We start from the raw sequence: 13,904 nt of genomic DNA on the forward strand, positions 1-13,904 counted from the left end.
AGCCTTGGTTCCTCATTTCTTTTCACCATTCCGACAACACCAAGTTGAATTGATCCCCTATTTCCATCTCTACTAAGTCTGCATTTATCAGGCCATAGTCTTTTACCTGGACAACTACAATAGTCCTTAAGTCTTTAAACTGGTTCCCATGCTTATATCTTGCCCACTCAAATCTACACTATAGTCGACGTTTTTATCTTAGTTGAATGTAGCTTCTTTTGCAGCTTTTTGAAGCTCTAGAGCAGTGGTTCTCAACCTTCTGGCCCTTGAAATACAACTCCTCATGTTGTGACCCAACCATACAATTATTTTCGTTGCTACTTCGTAACTGTCATGTTGCTACTGTGATGAATCGTCATGTAAATATCTGATACGCAGGATGGTCTTAGGCGACCCGGTGAAAGGGTCGTTCGACCGCCAAAGGGGTCGCGACCCACAGGTAGAGAACCGCTGACCTAACCCATCCAGGGGCAGCTCACACCCTCCTGTGTCAGGCCTTCATTGGCAGTGGTCATGAAAAAGTGACATGTCTGTTTCCCATCCTAAGTAACAGCCTTTTCACCGCCCCCTCGCTCTCTGCTCTCCGGCAGGAGGAGCGTGTGGTGAACCACATGGCAGCGAAGATTATCGAGAACGTCTGCACCACCTGCTCTGCGCAGGCCCAGGGCTTCGTCACGGGAGAGATCGGACCCGCCTTATGGTACCTCTTCAGACACTCCACTGTCGATTCTCTCAGGATCACAGCAGTATCGGTAAGATGGAGCTTCTTTTGGGGATACGTTCGCATATATTTAAACACCAAGCTTGCAAAAATTATGTGAGAAATAGAGTCATTGAATAGGTAGGAAACAGAAACTTCTGAGTAATAGTTGGTGAGAACAATGACTTGATTTTCTCCTCCAGTAGACGTTTCACAGCAGGGGCTGGACAACACTGGCACTGTCAGGAAATCCTGTCGGGACCCGGGGGAGGGGAGGAACCATGATGTGATCAAAACTATATGGAGGCGATAGTGGAAAACGGTCCAAAGCAGGATTTGGTTTGGTGTATTTTTAGTGTTCCCGCCTGCTCCCTCTCTCGGATTTTATATTAAATGGGTTTACCATGAGGTTCAAATGGATTCATCCCCAGGTATCTGTGGTTTTTTGGGTTTTGTATTTTGATTCGTTGTCTGCTACTTCGAGCACAAGGTCATAATAACTTGGTATAAAGGAGAATTATGTTTGAAGACGTGTTCACAGGGCTGTATCCGTTTACTAGTCTTTTGCAGAAATACAGCCCTTCCTCGTGACATTAGTTCCTGTCCCCTGGTTGGACACTGATCTCTTGACCGCTCAGCATTGCCTGGCAGCCTCACTGCCTTTCTCTGCTCATTCGTGCACCCCCCACTGTGGCTGCGCCCTAACTTCCCGCTTTCCTTCTATCTCCAATCCCGCCTTTCCCTCGGCACCCGCAGGAAATGACTCCCCGGGGAAAGGGAGGACATCCAGTGGGAATTCCCTCACTTGAGCCTGCACATCAGAGGTGTGTTTCCACCCACACCTTCCTCAGCTCTCCCCTCCCGCTGCCTCTAACCGTTTCTTCTCCCGTCAGACAAACCGCTTGGGTTTCTCCAGGGCTGTGTGTCGGGCCCTGTTTGGGAACCGCACTCAGTGGTGATTGTTGCTCTTTCCTAAATCTCTAACCTGTCCTTCCAGAGCTTTCTAATCAGCACTCAGGGATTCTTTGCCCCATTACAAAACCAAAACAAAAGCACAAATGTGTCCATAGGACTCCAGGCTGCGTATCCTCCTTCTCCACCATACTTGTTTATACAGAGTTGTCATTACAAATTATCGCTCCTTTCTGCCCCATTTCCTGTTCACCCAGTCTGCTATCTGTCCTCAAGATGTCACTGAAGCTGATCCCGTTGAGGTCTGTAATGACTTGCATGTTGCTAAATCCTGTGGGTATTTACGGGTATTTTTTAGTTCTTATCTTAATACCCATATGTAATTTTGAAAATAAAGGGCTAGCAATCCTGCTCACAGAGTATCTTAAGCAAAGGATATATAGCATCACACACACACACACACACACACACACCCATCCTCCTCCTCCTCCCCCGCTTCAGGAGCCATGTGAGTGCAAAATTACAAAACCTAATTACCATGTGAGTAATTATGGAGGAGCCGTCAGAGTTAGTCACGGAGTATGCCAGTGAACTTTCTCCAGGCGTCTTGGGATTCTATCTTAAGGCATCCATTTTAATCCTGGCCTTTAAAAAAAGTCTGTCTTGCTTTAATTGGGTTCATGTTCTCACATCCATCTTTATATCTGCATGGTTTCTTTTCTTGGCTAAGTTTTTCCAGTTGTTCTCACCAAAGGCTTGTACTTTCTAGCCCTTTCTTCATCTGACACATGAAGCTTCATTTTTCATCTTGGGCTTCTGGTATTTTGTTCTTAGCATTCAGCTAAATAATTTTTCACTGACATTTTGCCAATTATACAAAAAATGTCTCTTTTTCTTTTCTGTCCTCTTATCCCCTCTCTGCCCCCATTCTTATGTTTTCAAATCTCTTGGTTGGAGGAGAGTGTGTGTAGTTTGAAAAAACTTCCAAGGTGGTTTTAATATGGCATGCAAAAATCATTCAAAAGGCACAAAAAAAGGAATGATTCTTAAATTTCTTTGGCAGTGATCCTGTTCACATATCTAATAGGTACACAGCCTTCTCTTTTGAATTAGTCCATTTCTCAGAGAGCTTTTTATTGAATAGAAATTCTGAAGGTCATGCAATGTTCTTTTGGAAGCAAATTTTGAACTGGAACTATTGTTCCCAGTTTTAGAATGTCGTCTCAAACTCTATTTTAAAATAAATAAATACTTGAAAACCATACCACTTGAGATCTGATTTTATTTTAAAATTCAGATAATACAAGCGCTCACGTGCTCTTACGCCTCCAAGAAGCCCTGTATCAGAGCTTCATCTCCAGAGCGGCCAGTTCATGGAGAGCCTTTGGCTTCTGAGCAGCATTCCGAAGACCAGACCATTCTAGCCGCCCTTATGTTGCTTTGAATACGCTCAGAAGTAGTCTTGAGAAGTCCCTGATCACGAAACGTGCCCATTGTGATTGGGTAGGGGTTTTATATCGATAAAAAGTCAGTTTTTCTCTGTAGTGAAGTCATTGTTGGGAAGACCCTTAATTTGCTTGAGAAGTTCTGGCTGTAGCATGATCTTTAAGGACTCCATTGAAAATGTTCTTTTCTTAAATCCTTGGATTAGAAAAATAATGAAACAATTCTGTTTTGATTTTCTAAACAGCAGTTTTCTTAGGATTATCATAAGTGAATTTTTAAAACGTTCACTTCCCAAACCAGATTTGTTTTTAGTGAATTTATGTTTCCTGTTCACGCTTCCAGATACTCGCTGCTACTTTTGTGTGGAAACAGATACAGTGTGGGCTGTAGACGTGAAGAACCCTACTTTCATAGCTTCCAGACTATGGCATCCAACTTAGCCCCCTGTGACTCCCTCGGAAGAAAGAGGAGAGACTGAAAAGTTACTTGAAAGGTGTTTACAGTAGAGTTTATGTCACGGAATTTCATTCTGAGATGGCTGCCTGTAAATGAAGACAGATTTCTGGTTTAAGTTTGAAATGGAGTCAGTGATTTATTTTTTCAGCTTTATTGAGATACTAGAGGCCCGATGCACGAAATTCATGCACTTGGGGGGCGGGTCTCCCAGTCCAGCCCACGCCCTCTTGCAGTCCCGGAGCCCTCAGCAGACATCCTTAGCACTGCTGTGGAGGCAGGAGAGGCTCCTGCCTTTACCGCTGCGCTTGCCAGCCGTGAGCCCAGTTTCTTGCTGAGCGGCGCTCCCCCTGTGGGAGTGCACTGACCACCAAGGGGGCAGCTCCTGCATTGAACATCTGCCCCCTGGTGGTCAGTGCATGTCACAGCGACCGGTCGTTCCGCTCTTTGGTCGATTTGCATATTAGCCTTTTATTATATAGGTTAAGTGACATGTAACACAGTATATATTAGTGCTCTGCAGATGTTCATTTTTCAACATATTTGTTTGCTCAGTAACTTCAGAAATGGTAGTAAGTGTATACATTACTAATAAAGTAAGCTTTTCCTGTAAATGCTATTTCCTTGTAGTAATTTTAAAAATGTCTGATGCAGTCATGGCATTGGAATGCAATTAAAATCCTAAGAAAATAATAGGCATTTATTTGAAAAATTTGAACAGTGCAGACAGAAAAGGTTGAAGACTCTTCCTTATCCTTTAAAAAAATTTTTTTATATGTTTTTATTGATTTCAGAGGCAGGAAGGGAGAGGGAGAGAGAGAGAGAGAGAAACATCAATGATGAGAGAGAATCATTAATCAGTTGCCTCTTGTGTCCCCACTATTAGTCATGAGCACGCCACTCAGGCATGTGCCCTGACCGGAATCCAGCCGTGACCACCTGGTTCATAGGTCAACACTCAATCACTGAGCCACACTGGCCGGGTGCCCTTTTTTTTTTTCTCTACCTCTCACCTCCGTTTCTCACTCCTGAGGACAGCTATGTGTGTTACCTGTTCCTTTCTGGTTGTAATAGGTCACATTAGCATTTTCATAAAGACTGGAAGTGTGGTTTGGCATAAAAGAAATACATCCACTTTAAGCATGTCATTCTGGTGGGAGATTGACTTTATGCCAACCAGCACTTGTTTTTTCCTTATTTCATCAATAGGAATAACTTCTAAAGGAAGTTCATTCTTGGAGATGGAACAAATATTAAAATTTTTCCTGAGATGTTCAAGAAAATGAAAATATTTTTCAAAGTCTTTATCTTTTCTCTCCCTCCCGCCTGGCATCCTTTCTTTTGACATCGTAATATTTCTAACAGTTCATCTTTTACTTGATCTTTTCATAATCAAGGCTATAAATCCATTTTAAATATAAATCAGGAAGGAGGTTATGACATTAATTATAAGGAATGTTTTTGTAAAACTATTTCTGGCCCAAGTTTATGTCTCTCTTTGAAGTCTCCCATGGACACACGGAATATGACCATGCCTCTCTTTCACTTAAAACTTTTGAGGTTTCCCTTTGCTGATGGCTGCGATTTTCAACCTTTTTCATCTCATGACACACATAAACTAATTACCAAAATTCTGCAGCACGCTAAAAAATATATTTTTGCCGATCTGACAAAAAATAGATACAATTTTGATTCACTCACACCGGCCAGCTCTTGTTGTGTTGGCCATTGTCACCTTTTATTTGACAATCTAAGGGACTAAATAGTCAGGTAATGCATGTTCTAAGAATTCTTGCCACACACCGGTTTCAAGTCGCTGGCTCACGGCATCCAGCTAGAAGGTCCTAGCTTGGTAGGCCTTCTTTGGCGTGGGCCTGCTTTTACAGACGGATCCTGTTTTCCTCTTTCCTGCTCTCTGCCTGCCCTCCGTCCCCGAAGCAGGGTCTGCTGCATCAAACAAATGCTCTTCATCTCCCATCGCCATGGGAATCCTCATTCTCTCTCTCTGCCTAGAATTCTCCTTCCTTCCTTTCCCGCCGTCCATTTCTTCCTTCCCCTGCAGGAACTGGCTCCGCATCACCTTGCTGAGGTAGCTGTGGCTGAATGGCCTTTCCTGCCTTTCTGAGCACAATTACTGAGCCCACTCCTATTCCAACACGTACTACATTCTGTTCGTTTATTAATTACAGGCTTTATCTCTAATAGTTAATGAGCAATTTACGAAAAGCCCAGGGGTCTGATAACCTCAGTTTGAATTCCACCTTTGCCAGTTACTAACTATATGTTTTTGGGCAAATGGCTTAAATATTTTATGCCTTAGTTTTACCGTCTATGAAATGGGGTTAATAATAATACTTTACTTACCTATTGTTGGGAGAATCAAATGAACTAGTCTGCAGATGTTCTTGGTGTTCTCCACATACTAAACAATAAATGTTAGATACATACTTTTGTGTCTATTTCCCCAGCCCCTAGCTTAGTGTCTGCAAAAGAGGGCACTTAATGATGTTCATTACTTAAGGGGAAGTTTTCCTATCTAGACTTATGAATTAGTTTATCATAGTTAGCTCACCATAACTTATATGACTATTACTTTTAGATAGCTAATGTTTTAAAACAACTTTAGTTTTCATTAGCAGCTGGATTATTGTTTTATTTTTATTTTTAAATATATTTTATTGATTTTTTACAGAGAGGAAGGGAGAGAGAGAGTTAGAAACATCGATGAGAGAGAAACATCGATCAGCTGCCTCCTGCACACCTCCCACTGGGAATGTGCCCGCAATCAAGGTACATGCCCCTGGCCGGAATCGAACCTGGGACCTTTCAGTCCGCAGGCCGACGCTCTATCCACTGAGCCAAACCAGTTTCGGCTATTGTTTTATTTTTAAATGTGTTGGTAATTTCCAACTGAAGCCAAAAGCAGTGACGAAGGAGCGAGGTAAGTGCCTTCTACGCTGCACAGGCCTGGCTGCTGCCCTTGGAGTGCCTGACAGGCGCGGTCCCCCTGTCTCCGCAGGCCCTGTGCAGGATCACTCGCCACTCCCCTTCCGCCTTCCAGAACGTCATTGAGAAGGTGGGCCTGACCACCGTGGTCACCGCCCTGGCCTCCGCCATCTGCAGGGTCCAGCAGTACCTCCTCACCTTGTTCACCGCCCTGCTGTCCTGTGGGGTCCACCTGCAGAGGCTGATCCAGGAAAAGGTTTGCATCCCCTTCGCCTAGCGCCCTACCTTAAAACTGTTCCTTCCGCAGTTTCAGTGGACGAGGAATATCATCTCTGTAGGATTAATTTTCATCTCAAGGGACCTTTTTGAACTTTGCCAAACCTGTGTACCGTAGGCCGCTCATCCGAAGATGTTGTGAGAGCCTTTTAGTGATTAAAATGGAAATGGCTCTGCCTGCTGGGCCCATGTCAGTAATGAAAAGCTAGAAAATGTCCTTTCTATACACTAGTATTTCTCATGCCCCCCCTCAACTTTCTCCTTCTCCCCCTCCACCTCCTCTTCATCCTGCACCTCGTCCTCTTCATCCTCCTCCTCATCCCCCTCCTCTTCTTCCTCCACTTTTCCCCCCATCTCTTTTGGCTGCCTTAGGGAGGGGCCCCTTTATATTCGGACTCATTTTTATTCCTTTCCTCGTCTCCTTCTCTGTCAGTGCCACGCACCCTGAGAGCCCCCTTCTTCCTGTGTTTAGCTTAGTCCCCTTCTGCTTTGCTTTCCAGTTAATCCATGGACAGTCGTTTGTAAAATCACATCACAGAACTGTAGAGCTCTGAAGAAGGCTCTGTAGGGTAGCCTTCCTCGAAGTATCCTCTCTAGGCCCTGGCTGGGTAGCTCAGTTGGTTAGAGCATCGTCTGGATACAGCAAGGTTGCGGGTTCGACCCCGGTCAGGGCACATACAAGAATAAAAAGTTTAAAAAAAGTGTCTTTTCCAGTCCTTGCTGAAGAGAGTCCCTGGGCCAGCATTGGTGTCTTCTGGGGGGGTGTTGGAAACGCAGACCCCAGGCCCCCCAAACCCCCCCAAACCCCACTCCAGGCCCCACCCCAGGCCCACCGAATCAGAATCGGCATTTTACTGAGGTCGTGTAAACATAGGTGACGTGTTTTAACGTTATGCTTTGAGAAGCCCTGTCCTAGAGTATTAGTGTTCAATTCAGTGAGGTGTTAACAGGTGAAAAAGTGGACCGTGGTTGTATATACATTTGGAAAGTAGTGCGTTAAAGAGAGAATTTCAATGGGCAGACCTGCCCATTGTTTCATGTGCTCATGTGTCTTAGAATCTGTGTGCAGAGTTGTTATACTTCCTGGGACCACGGATTGCTTTTGGGAGGGAATGCTTGGCACACTGGGGGTTTGCAGAACAGTGAAGGTGACACTGCTGAGTGTGAATGGACCCACTTAGGCGTTTCCTGTGGTTCCTCTGCATTGCATGCAGCACTTTCAATTTTGATTTTCTTCCTAAAAGTTAAAATTTCGATAGTTACTATTAATAATGGTCAGGTTTGCATAGTAAACTTGGTCTGTGAAAGTCAGACAGAGAGCAAGCTGCTTCTTGCCTATAATTAGTCTGATTTAGACTTTGCTAAGAGATGTGAGGCTCCGAGAAAGTATTTTTTCCAACAGTCTGCATATCTAATTTTTGCTACTAAATTTTCCAAGTCATTAATGTTGTTGTCAGTGTATTAGAAAAAGCACCACTCGAGTAGTTTGACTGTGTAAATTGTGATAATAGAGGCTGAGAGTTTTAGCAGTTTTTCTTTTTTCACCCGAGCACAGGCATGAATTAATTTAGTTTCGAAATGATATTTCACAAGCTGGTCAAATAAGAACTTGGTAGTTGGGCTTCCCTGAGGTGTGGGATGTGTTAGGGAGATCTGGGGAGAGAAAGGCCAGCAAAGCTGTATGTAGGCAGCAGGGATGAAGGGACATGGCAGGAGGTTGGGAGGTAGGAGAAGACTAAAATAAAGTACTTAGCTCCCTGAGCTAATCTCTTTAAAAATTTTGATGTCTTTCAAATTCACACTTGTTGCTAATATACTAGTATATGTGCACATACACATACATTCATCTAGTCCAGTGGTTCTCAACCTTCCTAAAGCCGTGACCCTTTAATACAGTTCCTCATGTTGTGGTGGCCCCCAACCATAAAATTATTTTCGTTGCTACTTCATAACTGTAATTTTGCTACTGCTATGAATCATAATGTAAATATCTGATATGCTATATGTGTTTTCCGATGGTCGTGACCCACAGGTTGAGAACCGCTGAATTCCCTCCTTCCTGTTGCCATGCACACATGCCATTAGAATCTTTTTACAGAAGTGGGATCAATTGTAAATTGTTTGGTGATCCATACTTTGCCTATTGATTGAATAAGTTAAAGCCAGGTAATGAGAATAAGAGTGATGGATAGTATGTTGTCCTAAACCTGCACTGACATATGCACACAGAGGTTTATTCACATATGAATACAACTGTGTCTATACATACGTGTGTGTGTGTGCGTGTGTGTGTGTGTGTGTGTATGCATATAGAGAGAAGGGGAAAGTATGTGAATATTACACTTAACTAGATAACTGCTTTGTAATTAAATCACTGGTGTGGCTTAAAAATACACACAAAAAGCTTATGTTATGAACTCAGTGCCAGATTCTTGATGTTAGGAAATCGAAAACATATGAAACTTCTGGAATCCCTTTCTGCTGCATTTCAATTAATTCAGCTTAAAAAACTCACATCAACTTAAGTTACATAGATTCGAACACCTGCCTCAGTCATTTTGTTCCTGGCATCTGTGACTTTGAATGGACTTCGTAGCCGGACCATCAGTAATGCATCCTTTGGACTTGGTTTGCTTTGGGGGGTCACTTAATGATATAACACGAATTTTTTAAAGCCCTACTGTATTCCACAGGTGAATTTGTTCAGGCTCACCGGTCAGACAGCTTCCTTCTGAGTGCCATTGACGAAGATTCTGCCTTTTAAGTTTTTTGCTTATTAATTTTGACAGGAGCCGCTGTCTCTCTCTCTCTCTGTGCAGCCTGGTTTGACTGAAGCCTTGCTTCAGGTTTAGCATTTGGACCAAGCAGCACACCAGTGATTAATAATGAACCAGAAGCTGCAGACCTCTGTTGTTTGTAAGCACTGTGGAAGATCACTATGAAATTTCGTGCCTGCAGAATTTTGAAAAATCTGAACGCTAAGTTTGCTAAGGTTTTATTTCTCACAAATCACTAGGCATATAGACTCAGTGGTTGCTAATCAAGCTTTTAAAAGATGGTAATTTATGCATGCTAATCAGATCATGAGTGCGTATTATATTTTTAACTTGTCCTCATTAATAAATATATTCTACTAGAGACATTTTTTACTTAGATACCTGGCTAAACTTCTTTAAGGAAAGTGAATCCAAAAGCCATCTTAGATTTAATCAGCGTGGTTTTCATTTCCGTCAGGATGAAAATTGTGTCCGTGTAGTTATGCACGTGATTTCTCACTGCTTTTCCTGGAGGCTGTTATCAGCGATGGCCAGGCTGTCCTCCTCGATTTTCTCCTGGGACAGTTGACTGAAGCAGATCAGTTTCACAGCTTGAGATTTACAAGAGATAATTCTGAAGTGTTCTACCTCATCACTATTTTGATCCACCTCCTCATTTCCCCTTTTAAGGGATGGCTCATCCTTTTGCTTAATGATGATAAGGGTAACATTTTGTTTGTGGTGGGTGCTCCCCCTGTGTGGGCCCATTCCTAACATTTTGAATATTCTGTCCCATCATCTTTATGCTCAATAGATACGTCCATTCTGAAATCTCTGTCAAGTGCCATTTGAATGTTGGACATGATCTCGTCCTGCTGTGGTTCGGCTTCTGTGTTTTGCTTCCACATGCGGTTTCTAGGTGTGCTGAGCTGGATGGCAGGGTGGGTTTCAGTCAACGCTGAGTGCACAGTGGGTTGCGTGCCAAAGTGGCCCGAGGTCATCTGTGCTTCTCTGAGGTCGTTTGATTAGTCACCCAGGGCATTAAGCCTTTGCCTGCCGTCTGTAATCTTCCCTCCTCAGGTGTAAGAGTAACTGTTCTAGAAGTGTGGTGCCGTTGTGTAAGATTAAACACGGGGCCCTGGGCAACTAGTGGTAGGGAGGTGGTCAGTGCTGCCCATTCAGTTTTCCTGAAGTGGCCAAATGAGGATTTATTTAGGGCACGAGATGCTTTTAGGCCTAGATCCCAATGGCAGTCTTCTTCAGAATCTGTTTCCTTTATGTCTGGTATTTGCTATAGTTTGCCTCGTTGGTTTCATTCAAAATCCCAAGTGTATTATTTTAATTTGCAAGAATCTTAGTACTGACTTAATCTCAAGGGTCGCAGCAACTGTTGAGAATAGTTGAATGTAATAGTCAACTTATAGGTAACTAACATAATCGTATTTGCTGTCTTAGAATCTCATTGCAGCTGCATCTTATAGAATAGATGGAAGAATGCAAGGATGGATAAAGCCTCCTGCAGTAATTCAGGAAAGATGGTGCATTGAAATAAGGCATCCATGGTGGGGTGTTGTTCTCGCAGGAATTGGGAATCTATTGGACATGGGATGGAGGAGGAAGAGAAAGTCAAAGATGCTCAGAATTCTAACTTTAGCTATTGGGTCGATGATCCTTGGAGTCGATCTCCTTTTGATTAGGTGCTAAGTTTAATGTTGGATGTGTAATACAAATGATTGCAATATACCCTTCACTCACATTCACCAAAGGCTAACATTTTACCATATTTGCTTTATAGTTTTTCTCTCTTTCTATCTCTTACATGTGTGTTCTTACCAATTATAGAAGATATTTCCTTCAATTATTTCACCAAATATTCCGCCCAAACAAGCCATGGATTTAAAAATCAAGTTCACATTAATTTATCATTATTAGCTAATCTATAGACCTTATTCAGATTTTGCAATTGTCCTTGTAATGTCCTTTTATGCAGAACAAAACCTCCACATCTTCAATTGTAGTGTCTGTTACCATGTCTTTTTAGTGTCCTAGAATCTGGAGTAGTCTTTCAGTCTTCGGCTAGTGGATGTTTGAATGGCTTTGGAATTTGTGTGTGTGTGTGTGTGTGTGTGTGTGTGTGTGTGTGTGTAGGGTCGTGTTGGTGTGGAAAACAGACTTGTGATCATGGTCCTTGGACCACAGAGTCTACATTAGAACTGGAAGGTGACTGTGGGGAACCGGGCTTTCTACTGTCTGTGCTGGAGAGGGGGATAGTTGGCTGACATAAGGTGGAAGCAGATCTGTTATTCACGGGACCTTGGTGTTGATACTGTTTTGAATAGAATGGTAATGAATTGGCTTTTTTTATTTTCCAGGAACTGGGTGAGACTGATGCATAGGTAGAGATACATAGATACGTCTCCATCCTTCAGAGAAACATACACCTGACTGTGTACATTCTTCCTGTCTGACAATGTAGCACCCACTGTAAAAGGCCCGGGGCATGGCAAAAAAAACAGAGCTGCTTACATCTGCCTAGGACACGCTGTCACCGCCAGGTGCTGCCTCTGTGAAGGACTCTCAGGAATTTGTATTCCTGCTCTGCAGCCATCTTGGTGACAACACAATTCCAATTCTTGCTTACTTACATTCATGAACTGTGTGTGTGTCTGTGTTTTCTTTTTGCATATTAATAGACACCTGAAATGATGTATAATCTCTTTGTTAGAAGGGAAAAAAAACTGTAATACTTATTCTTCTGTTTTGCGTTATACCTTTAATTACATAGGATATATGTTTTCTCTTGTGCCATGTGTTGGGTATCGTTTTTATTTTACGTCTCTAGGACCTGTGCATGTGCAGGTTTGCTCAGAGGCTCCTGTCTGCCTGCAGTGATGGCCGCCAGTTCTAGTTATCATGGCCACACTTGCACTTGTGTCTTTGAGTGGTTAAGAGGCAGGCTTTGCTGTCCGACTGGCCTGGATTTGAATCCAACTTCGTAGATTTGGGCAAATCGCATAACCTTTCAAGATTCATTTTTCTTTTTCAAAATAGGAAGAATATTGTCAACTTTTTATGGCTGTATTTTCAGGTTTAAATGAGATCATACATACTAAAAATTTACTATAGCATCTGGCACAAATTAAGAATGCAGACATGGTAGCTGATATTATTTTATTGCCTGCTTTCTGTTTGGTTTTATAATCCATTAACCTTGAGAGTTGACTGCCCTATTTATTTCCTGTTTTCTAAAGCAAATGTTAATGTCTTCCACAGGATTTTGTCTCTACAATTATCCGTTTGCTTGACAGCCCCTCAACTTCCATTCGAGCCAAAGCCTTCCTGGTTCTTTTATATATTTTGATCCATAACCACGAGATGCTGCTGCCCAGCTGCCAAGCAAGGTATGACTTTCTCTGATGATTTCATCAACGTCTTCAGATTGGTGCCCGTTTCATTATTTTTTAGCCTCTGTGGATCTGGAATTGAATTTTTTTCTTGGTTTTCTCAAGGGTTTAATATTTCAGATATGTGCAGCCTCAGCTTGGAAACCCTGGAGACCAGGGAGGCTGTGAAACGAAGCAGGTGGTGGGAACTAGCTGGAGTTTCCCAGGTCTGAGGACGATCCAAAGCTAGTGTTGAGGTGGCTCTGGCTTGCGTCTTTGGGAGGTTTTCCTGGACCAGGGTCTTGGTGGTAGTTTTCATCATTGTAGGACTCTGGAATGTGCAGTTGCCAGCCCTCAGGACAGCCTGGTGAAGTAGAGGAGGGAGCAGGGCAGGGATCGGGAGTGTTAGGACGGGCAGGTCTCTCACTCTCTGGGCTTCACCTCCCCGGAGCCGTCCTGCATGTACCAGGTTCTCTTCACACTCAATGCTTCCTGAGTAGCGTCTTCTGAACTGTCTAGTCCATATGCACTGCTGAATCACAGAGAGACCTTAAAGACATGGTCCAATATCTATTTCTCAATCTAGCATTATAATTATTATAGAATGTTGTGGAGAGCCTGGCATTGTTGAGATGGATCTTGATTAGGGATTGACAGACTTTTTCTTGTGAACAACTAGAGAGTAAGTATTTTAGGATTTGTGCATCAAAAGGCAAAATTGTGAATATTATGTAGGTACTTATAACAAGAGAGAAAACAAATTGAGTACATATATTTTATAATACAGGTATAATGAGAATAGAATTTTTTTTTGGTGGGTGGGGAGAGAGAACATTTTGCTTAATTAGGGGTCAAAGTTAATGTCCCCTCATCAAAGCAATGACAAGTGTTCATGATCGTGCTGATCTCTAATGTAGTTTTATGATTTCAGAGAGGGAGGGAGAGGGAGAAAGAGATAGAAACATCAACGATGAGAGAGAATCATTGATTGGCTGCCTCCTGCACGCCCCCCACTGGGGATTGAGGCCACAG

General features: G+C 42.9%; 1 protein-coding gene across 1 annotated transcript in view; it reads left to right on the top strand.

Annotated features, from left to right (window-relative positions):
• The window catches only part of ULK4 (unc-51 like kinase 4), a 284,250-nt gene that overhangs the window by 59,576 nt on the left and 210,770 nt on the right, over positions 1 to 13,904 (top strand). Inside the window, exons 20-22 of the mRNA XM_015568398.1 lie at positions 591 to 752; positions 6,531 to 6,713; positions 12,763 to 12,890. Of these exons, the coding sequence (XP_015423884.1) occupies positions 591 to 752; positions 6,531 to 6,713; positions 12,763 to 12,890 (473 nt within the window). The remainder of the gene's footprint in view (positions 1 to 590; positions 753 to 6,530; positions 6,714 to 12,762; positions 12,891 to 13,904) is intronic.

This window comes from Myotis davidii, unplaced genomic scaffold (genome assembly GCF_000327345.1).
Source record: "Myotis davidii unplaced genomic scaffold, ASM32734v1 scaffold663, whole genome shotgun sequence".
NCBI lineage: Eukaryota > Metazoa > Chordata > Mammalia > Chiroptera > Vespertilionidae > Myotis > Myotis davidii.